At 54.7% G+C, this 15,794-nt stretch overlaps 1 protein-coding gene across 3 annotated transcripts in view; it reads left to right on the forward strand.

The window, feature by feature from the left end:
- ELF4 (E74 like ETS transcription factor 4) overlaps positions 1-15,002 on the forward strand; it is a 41,614-nt gene extending 26,612 nt beyond the window's left edge. For 2 of the 3 annotated variants that reach the window (XM_041000019.1, XM_041000018.1), the window contains exons 2-9: positions 3,012-3,292; positions 7,789-7,960; positions 8,335-8,427; positions 10,269-10,451; positions 11,145-11,228; positions 11,331-11,523; positions 11,773-12,186; positions 12,759-15,002. In XM_041000019.1, coding sequence (XP_040855953.1) covers positions 3,221-3,292; positions 7,789-7,960; positions 8,335-8,427; positions 10,269-10,451; positions 11,145-11,228; positions 11,331-11,523; positions 11,773-12,186; positions 12,759-13,572 — 2,025 coding nt within the window. In that variant the 5' untranslated portion in view covers positions 3,012-3,220 and the 3' untranslated portion in view covers positions 13,573-15,002. Of the gene's footprint in view, positions 1-3,011; positions 3,293-7,609; positions 7,961-8,334; positions 8,428-10,268; positions 10,452-11,144; positions 11,229-11,330; positions 11,524-11,772; positions 12,187-12,758 lie in introns of those variants that run through there. The other variant, XM_041000020.1, reaches the window with a different exon arrangement.
- Positions 15,003-15,794: the final 792 nt, after the last annotated feature.

Genomic DNA, 15,794 nt, shown 5'->3' on the forward strand with positions numbered 1-15,794 from the left:
CCCCAGTGTGGGCCTCTCCAGCCTCCAACAGGGTGGAGGGAGGGCCTGCCTGCTGGTGGCTTCTTTGGTTTCAGGTTCTTGGGAGAAGGAGGTTATTTTGAGGGACCTCGGGGCGGAGAGTAAGTGAACATGCAAATGAGCCTTTCTCTCCACCTCTCACTTTCAAATCCTCAAAACATCTCAAAGTGTGTGGGGGGGGCACGGGGGGGGGGGAGAGGGAGAAGGGGAAAGCTTTTGGGACTGGAAGGTTCCACGGCATAGTGGGGAGGGAATTTTCTTAGCCTTGGCCAAGAGGGGAGGGTAGGAGACTGAGCACGCTATGGTCGTAAGCATCAGGGGCAGGGGCAGATTAGAGTCCTGGGCTGGTGGGAACTGTACCGATTGAGTCCTGAGAGCAGATAAGAAGCAGATCCAAGACTCATGTGCTTGGGATGATCTGAACTTCACCGCCCCGCCTCTTGTTGATGGCCACTGCTCTGGCTGCCTCCCCTCCCTACTGCTCTCTGACAGAGTGAACTCTGTGTGTGTGTGTGTGTGTGTGTGTGTGTGTGTGTGTGTGTGTGTGTGTTGAGGGTGAAGGTGGGGGCCTCGCCTGTAACAGGGGCAGCCTTCAGGCTGCAGCCAGCCCACCCTGGTCTCCAGTATAGGCCTCTTGCAGTCGGGCAGCAGCTTGGCCTGAACATTCTCCTGCCTCTGTGGAGGAGGAACCAAGCTTGCAGCTTTGCTGGCCACAATGGGACACAGTGCCTGTCACGCACATGTCCCCACACTTGCGACTCATGCACGCACCCTGCACACACAGACACACGCCTCCTAAATGGCACGTGCAAAGCAAACACAGGCAGTGCCCACAGCGTAGATAATGAGGACAGTGCCCCAAGTCTGCAGATGGGACCTCGTGGGGGATGCAGGCTTCGCTCAGCCTTGCTCAGCCTTATGGGAGCAAGAGTCCCCGGTGCTGGTTGCATCCTATGTAGACCTGGACGCATACAGCTGAGAAGAATGCTCAGCAAACACCACCAGTCGCCCAGCGAGGGGTGATTAGACACAAAGTATCTGCTGCTCCATGCGATGCCCAGGGCAACGGGCTGAGCAAGCGCTTAGTTGCCGGCAGAGTGGTCCCTGCCTTCCAGGAGACCACTGTGGACTGCTGGAGGTGAGGAAGACGTGCAGGCATCCCCCAGGCACTGAGCAGCCACTGTGACCTTGCACAGATGAAACACCCATCTGTGAAAGGGAAGCCCTGGAGACATGCAAACCGGAAAGGAAGGGTTACACCGAAATGGCCTTGGCCTGGGTGAGGCAGACACAGAGTTTCAGGTTTAGACAAAGTGGGATTAGGTGAAAGTGATCACCTTTTATTGGATTCTGCCAGAAAATGCTCTTCTTCCTGGGGCAGGCAGGACGGTGCGAGGGCTGCAGCTACGGAATGCAGACATCCACATGAGGGCGCTGAAGCGAACGGACAGACTGTCCGGGCAGAGATGGCCCTGGGAGGCTTAGTGAGGGACTGGGTGGGAGCAGGGCACGCAGTCCAGGTGCCTGCTGGTAGGCCTGCCTGCATGAGGGTGCAGCCTCCCGTGTCTCCTTCAGCTGCAGACTGTCTCAGACCTTGCGGGTGGAACAGAGTGGAGCCCAAGGTCTTCTCCAAGCATTTTTTTTTTTTGCCCGTGGGGGCTGGAAAGGTGTGGGGGTGAGGGCAGGGGTGGGGTAAAGCTGGGGCTGGCCCTGTGGGCTAACGGAAAGGAAGTGGGAGAGGCCTGGGTGTCTCCCATCGGGGACAGCGGTCATCGGGGAGGTCACCCGTGCTCCCCCTCCTTTTCTCTCTTTTGCCCCTCTCTCAAGTTCCTCATTTCCCCACACCCCAACCCTGGGGGACAATTGGCCATCCTGGAAGTGGGCACCAATGACTCTCTCCTGCTGTGCTGGCTCCACAGACACCTGTGAACTCCAAACAGAAGTGTCATGGCCCTCCCCAGTTCCCTGCAACGCTAAGGGGGAGAGCATGCCAGCTGGAGGGATGGGTCAGGCCAGGCATGGGGCTTCCAGGGTGGGCAGGGGTGTGATACCTCCCACTCCGCTGGTCTCCGTAACGTGTCAGAGCACAGCCCAACAGGGGCATTGAGCTGCAGAGATGGGCTTGGGGCATGTACCTCCAGTGCGAGGGGCGGCGGGATGGAGGGCAGCAAGATACGCTCATGCATGTGAGCGAGTGAAAGACGCTTGGAAAAGTGGCTTGTGCCGGCTCTGGGAGGCTGCGTGGCCGCTACTCCCCTGCCACCTCCCCCGGATTCCAGGGTGCTGGGCCTCTGCTCCCAGGTTCCCAGGGCCACAATACAGTGTTGAAACTGAAAGCACAGCCAAGCAAAGAACATAAAACCCACACAAAGTGGCTGAGGCTGGTTTCGCTGGCGGCCGTAGGGGGCAGGGGTGCAGCACGGGCACGCAGCAGCCCACCTGGCCCTCTGTGGCCAGGCTCTCCTCTCTGGTGGCGTGGCCTGGCTGGTGATGGGCACCCCTCCCCCCACCCAGCTGCTAGCCCTGACAAGCACAACCCCTGCCCCCCCACACAGAGTGTCCACAGCAAGAAATCTTGCCTTCTCTATAGAGTCTGTCTCTCCCAACTAAGCTCCCCCATCACCCCCACTGCCTAAGGTAAACAGCCAGGCCCACTGGCCACCCCTTGCCTCACTGCCATGATGCCTTGGGATTCAGGCATTAGTCTTCAGAGTACTTGTCCCCAGGTCACTTCCTCCAGCAGCAGGGAGGGAGCTGCAGGTGTCAGAGGCATTGAGGCCCGGCCACTGATCCCTGCAGGGGCTGCGTCCACTGCCTCTTCTCCTGGTTCCTTCTTGTTTGCTTCTTGCCCCCTTTCCCACTGCCCTCCCCTTACTGTTGTCTATCCTGCCCCTGGCAGTCTGCCTTGGTGTAGGGCACAGTCCTTCGGCTCTGGCAACAGAGGGCAAGGAACGTGATTTTTCTCATTGCCCTGTCTCTCTCTTTGTCCCTAGGTCGCTCCTGCACTTGGCTCAGCTCAGCATGCAGCCTTGAGCCCAACTTAGGCCCCTACAAGCTGCAGCTGTCTCCACTTCCGATCTTACTGGCTCAGCGCAGGTTCAAGGCTCTGAGGCACGGCAACACTGCATCCAGAAGCCCCCCAAGCCCCTCTTCCCCTGGGCCCTCCTGTGGGACCCTGCTATTAGCTGTGTGACCTAACAGCATGGCTGTCACCCTGCAGCCCAGTGACCTGGTCTTCGAATTTGCAAGCAACGGCATGGATGACATCCACCAGGTAACAGGCCCTGGAGAACAAAGCCCATGCAGCCCAGGCTGGGAGGCAGGCAGACGCACCCTGCGCATAACTGAACAAGCACCTACTGTGTTCAGGGTGCCAGGTCCACTTGCCAACCAGTCACTCACAGAGGGCCCGTTCAGAGTCAACAGGCGCATGGAGGGCGGTGGTCTCCTACATGCCATGCCTAGCCACCAAATCTGCTAAGGAGCTGCTAGGGAAAGGAGTGAGCAGGTGCATGCTGAGCCCTCACCCCCTAGTGTCACTGAGAAAGCTGCTGGAACACCCACTTAGCTAGAGGGAGAGACAGCCCTGTTCTGGAACGACAGGGTGCCCCCAAGACTGGGATTGTCCGACTCCTCAAATGATCACAATGGCTGGCAATGGGCTGGCACAAAATCAGGAGCCAGGAGCATCTTTCTGGGTTTCCCACGTGGGTACAGGAACCCAAATACCCGGGCCATTGCTTTCCCAGGTACATTAATAGGGAGCTGGATCAGAAGTGAAGCAGCTGGGACTTGAAGTGGTGCCCATATGGGATGCTAGCACCATAGGCCACAGTTTTACCTACTGTGCCACAGTGCCAACTGCTACTTTCCCATCTTTGCTTAGAAAAGTTTTGACTGGGTTATCACTAAAAGCATTGCAGCCGAACTCTGAGGCTCTGTATCCCATAAATCCTTTTGAGGATGGAAAACTGTCAAACTCTCTGGAGTCCTGCAAAAGGTTGCCCTCTAGTGGGCTTTGGTGTGCATTGCACTTTCTGTCCCGCTCCTCACCTCAAATTACTGGATTTAATTGAATAGCACTGGCGAGCCTAGCCTCCCAGAGAAGGCAAGAGACGACAAGGGAAAAAAAAAGTGACCCGCCATGGGTTCCTAATGCTACTTGTAATTTTTTTTATGTGCATCTGGTCTGCCTAACAAGTGTTTCTGTTTTTCCTAGAGGCTACCCTTACCTCCCAACCTACCACATTCACCCTCAGCAGACAGCTTTCCCAAGCCAGACAGGTTCAGAGCCTGCAACAGTCAGGGCTGCTCCAGGCCAAATCCAGGATCCCAGAGCTCCAGCCACGTTTCCCACATAATTGGCAGGGGCCTGGGTAATTGGCTTACCTTCTGCTGCCCTCCCAGGCACATTAGCAGGAGGCTGGATCAGAAGCAGACAACGGGCACTCTGGAATGGGTTACAGGCAGCAACGTCACTCATTGTGCCATAATGCTGGCCTGTATCTTTAATCTTTAAACATTTGGATTCTACATTTTTTTAAAAAAAGATGTTTATTTGACAGGCAGAGAGAAGAGAGGGAAGGAGACTGGCAGGGCTGGGCCAGTCGTGGAGCCTGGAGCCAAGAACACCATCCGAGTGTCCCATGTGGGAGCAGGGTCACAAGGACTTGGGCCATCTTCTGCTTTTTCCTAGGCGCATTAGCAGGGAGCTGGATCAGAAGTAGAGCAGCCAGAGACTCAAACAGGCAATCTGATTTGGGATGTCAGTATTGCAAGCAGTGACTTAACCTGCTGTGTCACAATGCCATTTCCTCACCTTTTACCCTTACTACCCCTTGTTGTCATTGCTTCCCTGCTCAGCTGCGAGAGAGAAGTATCCCTCTTTCTCCCAGAGGAACCTACCCAGCCTTGGGCCTCATGTGCGCTCTTCTGCCACCTCCAAGACTTGAAACTATCCGTCACCTTCCCCCACCAATGCTGTATCTTTCAGATCTCACAAACAGTTCTCTTCAACCTGAACATCTCCCTGAAAAGCTTTCAGGTGCCAGTGTGCTGATGTAACAGGCTCATTTTCCATCTGGGGCACCAGCATATCACATAATTTCTTTTTAAAATACTGGCTGCTCCACTTCCCATCCAGCTCCCTGCTTTTCGGCCTGGGAAAGCAGCAAAGGATGGTTCAAGTCCTTGGACCCCTGTATCCACCTGGGGGTCCTGCAAGAAACGCCTGGCTCCTGGTACAACCCATGGCCGTTCTGGCCATTTGGGGAGTGAACCAGCAGATGGAAAAGCTCCGTCTCTCCCCCTCTTTCCATAACTCTGACTTCCAAGTGAAACAAGGAAATCTGAGAGAAGGAAGGAGAAAGAGAGCCCTTCCCTGCCTTCTGCCTCCCCCTGCCCCAGCACTTCAAAGTATGTGTTGAGCAACACTTATCCAAACATCTGAAAGCCTAAATGCTCTGCAATCCAAAGCCCTTTGAGTCATGACCCGGCTCTGAAGTTTCCACTCTCAGATCTTGGGATTAGAGATGCTCTCTGGCAGTTTGTGCAGATATTTCAGGATCTTAAAACAAAACAGAACAAAACAAGACACACCTGGAATCAAAGGCTTTGCTGGTCACAAGCATTCCAGAGAAGGGGTCCGCAGCCCGCCACAGTTTTCATCTTCTCTTCTGTCTCCGCCTGTGGCTTGTATCTTCTCACTTCCCTTTCAATCTTTTTTTTTTTTTAAGACTTTTTAATTTGTAAAGTCAGATATACAGAGAGGAGGAGAGACAGAAAGGAAGATCTTCTGTCCGATCATTCACTCCCCAAGTGACCAAAACAGCCAGAGCTGAGCCAATCCGAAGCCAGGAACCTGGAGCCTCTTCCAGGTGTCCCGTGTACGTGCAGGGTCCCAAGGCTTTGGGTCGTCCTCGACTACTTTCCCAGGCCACAAGCAGGAAGCTGCATGGGAAGTGGAGCTGCCGGGATTAGAACCGGCGCCCATATGGGATCCTGGCGCATTCAAAGTGAGGACTTTAGCCCCTAGGACATGGCGCCAGGTCCTTCCCTTTCAATCTTTTAAGATTTATTTTGTGAATTTGAAAGGCAAAGTTGCATAGAGAGAGGGAGAGAGAGGTTTTTCAGTCACTGGGCTCACTAGGTTGAAGCCAGGGATCCAGAGTTTCATCCAGGTCTGTCACTTGGGTGGTGAGGACCCACACACTTGGGACATCTTGTGTTGCTTGCCCAGGCACTTGAGCAGGGAGCTGGATCAAAAGTGGAGCAGTCAGAACTTGAATCGGCAACTCTATGGGATGCCAGCATTGCAGGCAATGACTTAAGCTGCTCTGTCATGGCACCAGCCTCCTCCCCGCTCCCCAACCCCTTTTCATTCTTTGTAGGAGACAGTTTTTATTGCAGAATATGTCATGAATACAAAAGAGTATGTAAGTCAGGATGATGATTAGATAACTCTAAAACAAGTCCAGGTTAAGAAATAAAATGTCAGATTTTCCAAAAGCTCCTCATACCTGGTGCTTACCGAGAATTTACAGTTGGCCAAGCCCTGAGCAGAGGGCTTTTCCTGTGGCCATCTGTTTACACAGCCCTGTGCGGTTGGAACTGACATACAAAATAGTTAGGCAGCTTGCCTCTGTTCATACTAAAATATAGCCTGGTCTCAACCCAGGCAGTCTTGCTCTAGATCAGTAAAATCCAATGGAATCTTCTGGACTATTGCAACTATTCCATATGCTGTCCAGTCTGGGGTCACTAGCCACCTGTAGCTATGGGAGCATCTGAAATGCGGTGAGTGTAGTGGAATGTAAATAAGCTGCCATGGCTCTTCTGGTGCACAGCTCCAGACAGCATGGCAGCCTTGGCTACTCCCCTTGCCTGTGTGCCCTGGACCATCTTCTCCGAGATCACTTGTAACCCTGCCTGGGGATCCCAGAACTGCCTTGAACTTGGTTCAGCCAGGTTGACTGTCAAAGGCCAAACCTGATTGCTCAGGGTCACCGGGGGAGAATCATTCTCATCCTGTTCTCCTGAGTAAAACACTGATGAAAGTTGCACAAAAACATTGTAATGAAGAAGGATTAAGGACAGGAAATGTGGAAAACAGAAAAATAGAAAGAAGTGGGGAGAAAATCACCCAAGAGAGCTAAAATATAACTACCAGTAGCATCCTTATATAGTTCCTTCTAGAAGTTTTGTAAAAGAAAACAGCTGCGATTGCACTGTTGGGGAAAACAGAAAGCTTGATTTGGCAAGCCAAGTGATGGGGGAGGTGGGCAAGAGAGGGAGGGGAGAAAGAGAGAGTCTTCCATCTGCTGGTTCGTCTGGTTCATTTCTCAAATGTCTACAACAGTCAGGGCTGGGTCAACCCGAAAGTCAGGAACTCTACGTGGACCTCCTATGTGGGTGCAGGGACTTGGGCTGCCCTCCACTGCCTTCCCAGGCACGTTAACAGGGGGCTGGGTCAGAAATAGAGCTGCTGGACCTGGAACCAATGCTCAGATTAAGGGATGCCGGATCTGCAAGCAACCTAACCCAGTTAGTCGAGCGGCGGCAGTCTAGAACTAACCCATCTCTATTCATCAAGAGCCCCTCAAAGCATCACCCAGAGAGAGGTTGGACCTAGATTAAGAGATACAAACTACAAAGGGCAGCCCCCAGCCAGCCCCTCCAAAGGCAAGGGCTCCAGAGATAAAGGGAAGGTGGGGAGGGCTTCCAAGAAGGGGCAAGCGAGCCCAGCTGTCTCCTCTGCCCCCTCGTCCACAGCTGGAAGACCCCTCCGTGTTCCCGGCTGTGATCGTGGAGCAGGTACCTTATCCAGAACTGCTGCATCTCTACTCGGGCCTGGAGCTGGATGACGCTCACAATGGTGTCATCACCGACGGGGCCCTGTGCATGGCGCAAGACCAGATCCTTGAGGGCAGTTTTCTGCTGGCAGGTCTGTTCTCTGGCTGGATGCCGAAGGTGGGGTGTGGAACAGAGTTATGCCTCAAGGGAACCCAGGTCACTGTGTCTATTAGTAAACACCAGGCAGAAGGGACAAGCTCCCCAGACAAAGGGAGTGTTGCGCTGCATGCAGGAGCAAGCTATGCCAAGGGAGCCCCACGGGATGGGGTGCCAGGAGGGCGGGGTGGAGAGGTCAGGTAAGCGGGTGGGACACTGCCTCCTTCCACACAGTTGTCCCCTAGACCCCAGGTCTCTAGTGGCTCCTGGGCCTCCCCCCACCCCCCACCCCAGGCTCCCAGGATGTCCCTTGCCTGGACACTGAGCACTGTTCCTTTCTCCCCCACATCCTCACGCAACTGGGAGCAGATGACAATGAAGCCACCTCACACACCGTGTCCACCACTGAAGTCTTGCTTGATGTGGAATCTCCCAGTAACACCCTGGACGAGAAACAGATCTGTAAGTCTGAAAGAGCACCCCTCCCTCAACCCCTGCCTTCGTGCCTCACAGATGTTCCTTTTGAGAATGTTAAGTTACAGGTACTGGATTCTCAGGCTCGTGTGCACCCTGGCCCTACATACCCACAGCCACCTATCTACGAGGAGGGGTCTTCAAAAAATTCATGGAAAATATATCGCCCGAGAAATTGAGGCACAAGTTTCCTTTTTTTGTTTGTTTGTTTTTGTTTTGTATCCAAGTGAAATTGGGTGTTCATTCCATTTCTATGAAGTTTTTGAAGTGCCGCTCATACAAGTCATCAAGCTAGGACTGGTATGAGAGGGGCATGAGGGCACCACAGTCAAGGGAGAGGCGACCAAGGGGTGAGTTTTTGGATTTTGGTTGCTTGCCAGTTTTGAACTTGTGGATAAAATATACATGACCCCCAAATGGATTGCAGAGACCATCTTGCAGCATGCAGTTCTGCCACACTTGACCTAGAACCGGTACCCATCTTCAGGCTTCTTTTCGCCTTAGAGAACTGCAGTTCTATTCCCAGGAAGAATCAGCCCTGCCCTTTCCTCTCTCCCAGCCCCTGGGAGCCTGCCCTGGACTGTGTCTGCAACGTCACGTGTATGGCTATTGGGAAGACCAAGGCAAACAACAGTCTGTGATTTAATCAGAAAATACCTGCCTTGGAGCTACCTCCCTGTTCCTCCTGCCTGGCTCCCAAGTTGCCAGGAGTCCCCAGGGCATGAGCCATGCTCCTCATCAGACCCCCTCACAGGACAAAAGCTCCCTGTCTCCCAAAGACTGCTTTTTCCCAAAAAGGCATTGAAATACTCTCTGAGGATCCAACCAAGATTACTGAGGGCTCCCACGCTGTGTGCCACTGGGCATGTGACTTGCCATCTCTGGTCCATCTCATCACAAGAGCAGAGGAATTGAGCTCAATGATTTGTTTTTGTTTGCTTGTTTGTTTTAAATGTATTTCTTTGGGGCCTGTGCCATGGCTCAACAGGCTAAATCTCCTGCAAGCACTGGCATCCCATATGGGAACTAGTAAATGTCTTGGCTATTCTGCTTCCCATCCAGCTCCCTGCTTATGGCCTGAAAAAGTAGTAGAAGATGGCTCAAAGCTTTGGGACCCTGCACCCACATGGGAGACCCGGAACAAGCTCCCGGCTCCTAGCTTCAGATTGACTCAGCTCCGGCTCTTGCAGCTACTTGAGGAGTGAACCAGCAGATGGAAGACTTTCTCTGTCTCTCCTGTCTATAACTCTGCTTTTCAAATGAAAAGAAATATTTTTATCTGAAAGGCAGAGTTACAGAAGGAGAATGAAAGAGAGAGAGAGACCTTCTATCTGTTGGTTCATTTCCCCAAATGGCCACAATGGCTAGACTTGTACTGGGCTGGAACCAGGAATCAAGGGCTTCTTCCAGGTCTCCTACGTGGGTGCAGGGGCCTAAGGCTTTGAGCCATCTTTTGTTGCTTTCCCAGACCATCACCAGGGAGCTGGATGGGAAGTGGAGCATCCGGGACACAAACCAGCACTATATGGTATGCTGGTGCTATAGGAAGAGGCTTAACTTGCTCTACCCTGCCACTGGCCTCCAAGCTGAACGATCCCTCAGGCCCCATGGGGTTGTGAAATGCATCCGTGGCTAAATTCATGTGGCCCTTGACCCTGCATGCCAGCTGGAACTTTACTGGGCTATGATCGGGGCTAGTTGGTGACCACTGCAGGACACAGAAGGCTATTCTGGGTGTATCCTGTGTCCAGAGCCGCCTCCCACGGGGTGGAGCACACGCCAGGAGCCCCGCCCTGAGCCTCACCTAGCGCAGCCTTCTCTTCTTGCAGTCAGTCCCTCCGAAATGCTCCCAGAAGCCGAGCCTATGCAATCTGCTCCTCTGTCCAGCTGTGTGCAGTCCACCATGGAGCCCTCTGGCCTCCACAGTGTGGGTGGAAGTGACAACCAGCAGCTTAACCTGGAGGTCTCCGAGGAGGACCATTCCAAGAAGACCGGCAAATCCAAAAAGAGAAGTAAGGCCAGAGTGTGCATGCATGAGTGAGTGAGTGAGTGTGTGTGTGTGTGTGTGTGTGTATGATTATCTTCAAGGGGCTGCGTGGAGGGGGTTATGGAGTGGTTACAAGAGCCCTGTGGCCTGAGATTCCCCACACAAAGACAGCCCACTACAGCCCATGTGCTGCTGTCTGCTTTGTGCACACACCTAAGCTCTCCCAGAAATAGCCATGTGCTCAGAGTGGACAGCATCCCGGCTGCAGGCGTGGGCCTCTGGCCAGTCCCCGGGCCCCCAGTGTCTGGACGCGCAGCCAGAGCACGCGGTGAGCTTATCTCTCCACCGCCAAGCTCAGGAAACAGAGACCACATATGAGGAGGACTTTGGGCTTTCCCAAGCCCCTGTGTTACTGATTCACCTGTCCTAATGGTGACTGAACCCCAGCACTGCGCTGATCTACACAACCAGATCACGGTGCCTTAGGCCGTCTGGCCCTTCCAGAGGTAGGCTGGACCGGATTGTAGTTACCCAAGTACCACCACATTCCACCCCACCCCCACCCACCCACATAAGCAGATGCAAGTGCAGGTACCTGCAGGACCAACAACCTGGTCCACCTGCCTGGCCAGCTACAGAGTCCCCTAGCTCAGGAGCCTGGCCTCCTCTCAGCCCCAATCTCATCCTGTTTTCCCTGCCTCTCCCCCCACCTCCAAAGTACGGAAGACAAAGAACAACCGAAGTACATCGCCTGTTACTGATCCCAGCGTCCCCATCCGGAAGAAATCTAAGGACGGCAAAGGTATGGTGGCAAGCCCTGGGGAGGTGGCTGGACAGGCAGCTGGGGTGCTGCCTGGGCTGGCTCCTGACGCTGCCCTCCGGGCTGGGGCTGGGCCATTTGCAGGCAGTAGCGTGTACCTATGGGAGTTCCTCCTGGCGCTCCTGCAAGACCGGAACACCTGCCCCAAGTACATCAAGTGGACCCAACGAGAGAAAGGCATCTTTAAGTTGGTGGACTCCAAAGCCGTGTCCAAGCTGTGGGGGAAGCAGAAAAACAAGCCGGACATGAACTACGAGACCATGGGACGGGCGCTGAGGTAAGCAGCTGCTCCAGGGGTGTGTGTGTGGGGTGATGCTCCCTGCCCCTCTCTGGGGCTCCTTGTGTCCTAGGAGTCTCTCTCCCTGCCCGGCCCTCTGCCTGCCATGTCTGCCCCTGCGCACAGCCCCCTTTGTATTAACCTTGGGCCCTTGTCTGTGCACTTTGTACAAATCAGAAAGAGAGAAAAGCCCCTGCCCCCACCCTTACTCAGTCCCTGGCTAACTCTGTCTCTATCCCGGGTGCCCAGGTATTACTATCAGAGGGGTATCCTGGCCAAGGTGGAAGGGCAGCGGCTGGTGTACCAGTTTAAGGAGATGCCCAAGGATCTGGTGGTGATTGAAGATGAGGACGAGAAAAGGGATGGCCCAGGAGGGCCCTCACAGGCCATTGCATCCTCCTCTGGTGCCGGCGGCAGTGACGGTGCTGGCGGCAGTGGCGGTGCTGGCGATGGTGCTGGTGGCGGCAGTGGCGGCAGCAATGGTAGCCGTCGCGTCAGCTCCAGGATGTCTGCCCGAGCGGCCCCCCAGGGCAAGGCCAGTTCTTCTTGGGAGAAGCCGAAGCTGCAGCATGTGGGCCTGCCTGCAAACTCAGAGACCCCTACTACCTCTGCCATCTTGGTCTCTGTCCCAGACACCCAGGCCAAACTCACCATAGCCGGGAGGTAAGGACGCCAAGGCCACTAACAGCTCTTCCCTTGAGTTTTTGGAGGTTTCAGGTTGTTTTTGAAATTGGGCCTTGGGGTACCGTCACAGAACCTCCCATTTGCCCCCTGAAGTGACTGGAGTGTGGATCATCATGTCCAGTCCTTCTCTAGCCCATCCTGGGGAGCCCAGATGCTCTTTCAATGGGTGGGGAGGCAGGAAAGAGGGAGGGATGGTGGGCTCGGATATTGCCCGGCTCGGATGCCAAGTCTCTGCTCTAGTGCTTACGGTCCCTTGCACTGCGGGGGAGTTAGGGGGTAAGCGGGAGAGGGGGGCTGCCTCAGTTTTTTTCCTCAAGCTGCAAAGCCAGAGAGTCGGTATTCAGTCTGTGTACTGTTTCGCCTTAGGGTGAACTGCCTGCCTAGCCATCAGCCACTTGGAATGTTAAACACTCAGTTGGGGCTAGCTAAGACAACCACGAAGGAACAGAACCCCTTCGGGCTCCATTCCTTGTGAGCACACCCTCCTGGCTGGCCAGACAAGGGCGAGCCTACTGCCCGAGGCAACTCTGTTTTCCATCCTTTTTTTGCAGTGCGGCGGCGGCGGCAGCCGTGCCTGCCAACATCCAACTGGGAGTGGCACCGGTGGCATCAGGCTCAGCCTTGACCCTGCAGACCATCCCGCTGACCACAGTGCTGACCAACGGGCCTCCTGCCAGTACTACTACTTCTACTCAGCTTGTGCTGCAGAGTGTGCCTCCTGCCTCGAACACATTCAAGGACACCTTCACCTTGCAGGCCTCCTTTCCCCTGAATGCCACTTTCCAAGAGAGCCAGGTTACAGCTACAGGGACCCCGCTGATTCTCAGTGGGCTCCCCCAGCTCCTGACCGGGGCCAGCCGGCCCACCAACCACCTTGTAGCCACCTCAGTCTCGGGTACCTCTTCAGCAGGGTCTAGCTCCCAGCCCCCTGGGACTGTCATTGCTGCCTTCATCAGAACTTCCGGTGCAGTCCCAGGGGTCAAGGAGGGTCCCCTGCAGTCCTCCCCCTACGTGCAGGGCACCGTGACCGGGGCCCCTATGGAGGGTCTGCTGGTGCCCGAAGAGACCCTGAGGGAGCTTCTGAGGGATCAGGCTCATGTCCAGCCACTCCCGGCCCAGGTCATTTCCAGGGCTCCCCAGAATGCAAGCCTTACGGGGAGCCAGACTTTTTCTCCTCCCAGACGCCCCTCTGTTGGGCTAACCCCAGTGGCTGAACTTGAGCTTGCCTCAGGCTCAGGGTCCTTCCCGATGGCTGAACCTAGCATGAGCACAGCTGGAAGCCTGCCCACCACATCACCCACCCCAGCTCCCTTCTCTCCCTTTAACCCCACTTCGCTCATTAAGATGGAGTCCCGTGACATGTAAATGAGCAGGTGGTGAGAAGTGTGAGCTCGCCAGTACAGCCGAGCAGCATTGTGGGATGGGCTGACTTATGTAGCATGGCCACCCTTTACATTTCAGTAGGATTCATTACTTTCACTCACCCTCCCCACCCCTCCAGCCCCAGGCCCTGTCCGGTCTCACCATGACCAGGTGGGGGATCCCTGACATCTGACCATGGCACTCCAGAGCCCTAAGGGGATATTCTCTTGGCAGTCAAATGGGCTCTTTGGTAATGGCAGGTAGAGCCTTTGAACCTGCGAGCTTGCCGGCAGGGCTACTGCCAGGCTTCTGAGTCCTTGTGCCTGACTGGTTTTCCCTGTCCCTGTTCCCTACACGGGGTGATGGCCCCATATGTGAATCTCTCTGGGTGTTTTTTTGTTTTGTTTTGTTTTGGTTTTGGTTTTTGGTGTGTGTGCATGTGTGTATACTTGTGGCTTGTGGGTCTATCTTGTAGCTTCTTTGGAGAGAACAAGGGCATGGTCGTGAACTCTAGTTTTGGAGGGTGCGTGTGCCTTTTCTGTCTGTCCCTCCAGGGTTCAGCCACAGAGGTGGGGACTTAGGGAAAGCATCCTTGAATTTGCTTTATAGAAACCTAGATTGAGTTTTTTGACACAGGACTGATGGTGCATAACGGCATCAGGACAAGGGATGCTGGGGCTGGAGGAGACCATGGCACTCAGCAAGGGAGAGAAGCAAGCCTTAGGAACCCAGGGCGCGGGTTGGTTGCAGACTCTGTGTGCTTGCCTCATTGCCTACCACAGTCATCATAGTGGCAGGTGCTCCATGAAACACCAAGTGCCGCTCTAGAAGCAGCCAGTCCCAGCCAGGTTCCGGGCTGTTCCTTCCCACTTGCTATGTGCCACGGGGGGTGGGAGGGGAAGTCAGGCAGTGACCTAGCTCAGAGCCACCTCCGTAGCTCCTCCTGCATGCACAGTCCCTGCTGTTTGCCTGGGGTGGAGGGACGGTACTTTGCCACCCCTCCCGTGGCTATGGGACTGTTGCCCCCCATCCCCCTGCTGTGAACCAGCTTGCCACCTTCCCGCCCAGGTTAGGGCCGAACAAGGTTGAGAAACATTGGCCTCCAGGACACCTCCTCTCCAGGGAATTTGGTAAATGTGAATCCGTGCCTCGGGACCTCAGGACTGGGCACAAAACCATCCACCTGACCTAACTACCTCCCCTGGCCGTTCTCTCCCACCCCCACTTTCTGTTCTCCCCTCCCCGTCTGTGGAGAGGGCAATATATGTGGTTGTGCGGGTGCAGTTACTACCCGTGTGGCATTAAAGTGCCTTCTCTCCTTTTTTTTTCTAATAAAAATCAGTTTATCGTGACAATTTTCTGATCATTCCATGTAAGTATTTCAAGAAGGTCACTACTCAAAGGTATTGTGTGCCCACCCCACCCCTGACTCAGGTAAATCTTGGAAGTCTCAGTGCACGAACCCCTAACCCCCAACCTCTGGGCTCACCTGATCTATTTGTCTCCGCCATGTGCGCATGTGCGTGTACACACACACACACACACACACACACACACACACACTGGCACTCCCTTTGTAATAAAAGCAAAAAGCCATCATCGCTTGCCTGTTTCCATTCATGGCGCCACCATTTTCCAAACCTTGGCTGGGAATTTCACAGTTATTTGATAGTCTCCCTGGAACCTGTCCCCGTGCCACCCATCCCCAAGTGCCACAAAGTTTGCAGCATCTCTAAAAGGCCGGATTGCCAGGGCCTCCAGACTCACCCCCACTTCCTACAGCCTCCCCTCTTCCTGAGACAGGCCACAGGCTGGCAAGGTCTAACCACCAGGGACACCAGTCCCCGACTCCCCTCAGTCCCTCCTTGGTTTAAAAGCTTCCAAAGACTCCAGGTAGGGGGTGAGGTTCAAAATCTTTAACCTCCAACCTCTTTGCATAAATCAGCTGGCAGGAACCCTATGGTTGCCAAGTCCTCAGGTCGGTGCTGGGTTTTAGTGGGGTGGGTGAGTGCTTGGCCAGATCTCCAGGGCAGCGGGTCCCAGACACCAGTTCCTCCTTCAGACAAAGCCCAAGCCCTCAGCCTGCCATCAAGATTGTCCCTCTGGCTCCTGATGAGAATGTGCTTGGCCCCTTGCTGGAACCCACCAAACCACGCAGCCTTCCAAACTTCTTGGAGTCCCTGCCCCAGAGCAGCCAGCCTGTTGGTCAGTGAGTTCCCGTCAGC

The sequence above is a fragment of the Ochotona curzoniae genome, unplaced genomic scaffold (genome assembly GCF_017591425.1).
Source record: "Ochotona curzoniae isolate NIBS_2020 unplaced genomic scaffold, NIBS_Ocur_1.0 scaffold_1852, whole genome shotgun sequence".
Classification (NCBI taxonomy): Eukaryota; Metazoa; Chordata; class Mammalia; order Lagomorpha; family Ochotonidae; genus Ochotona; species Ochotona curzoniae.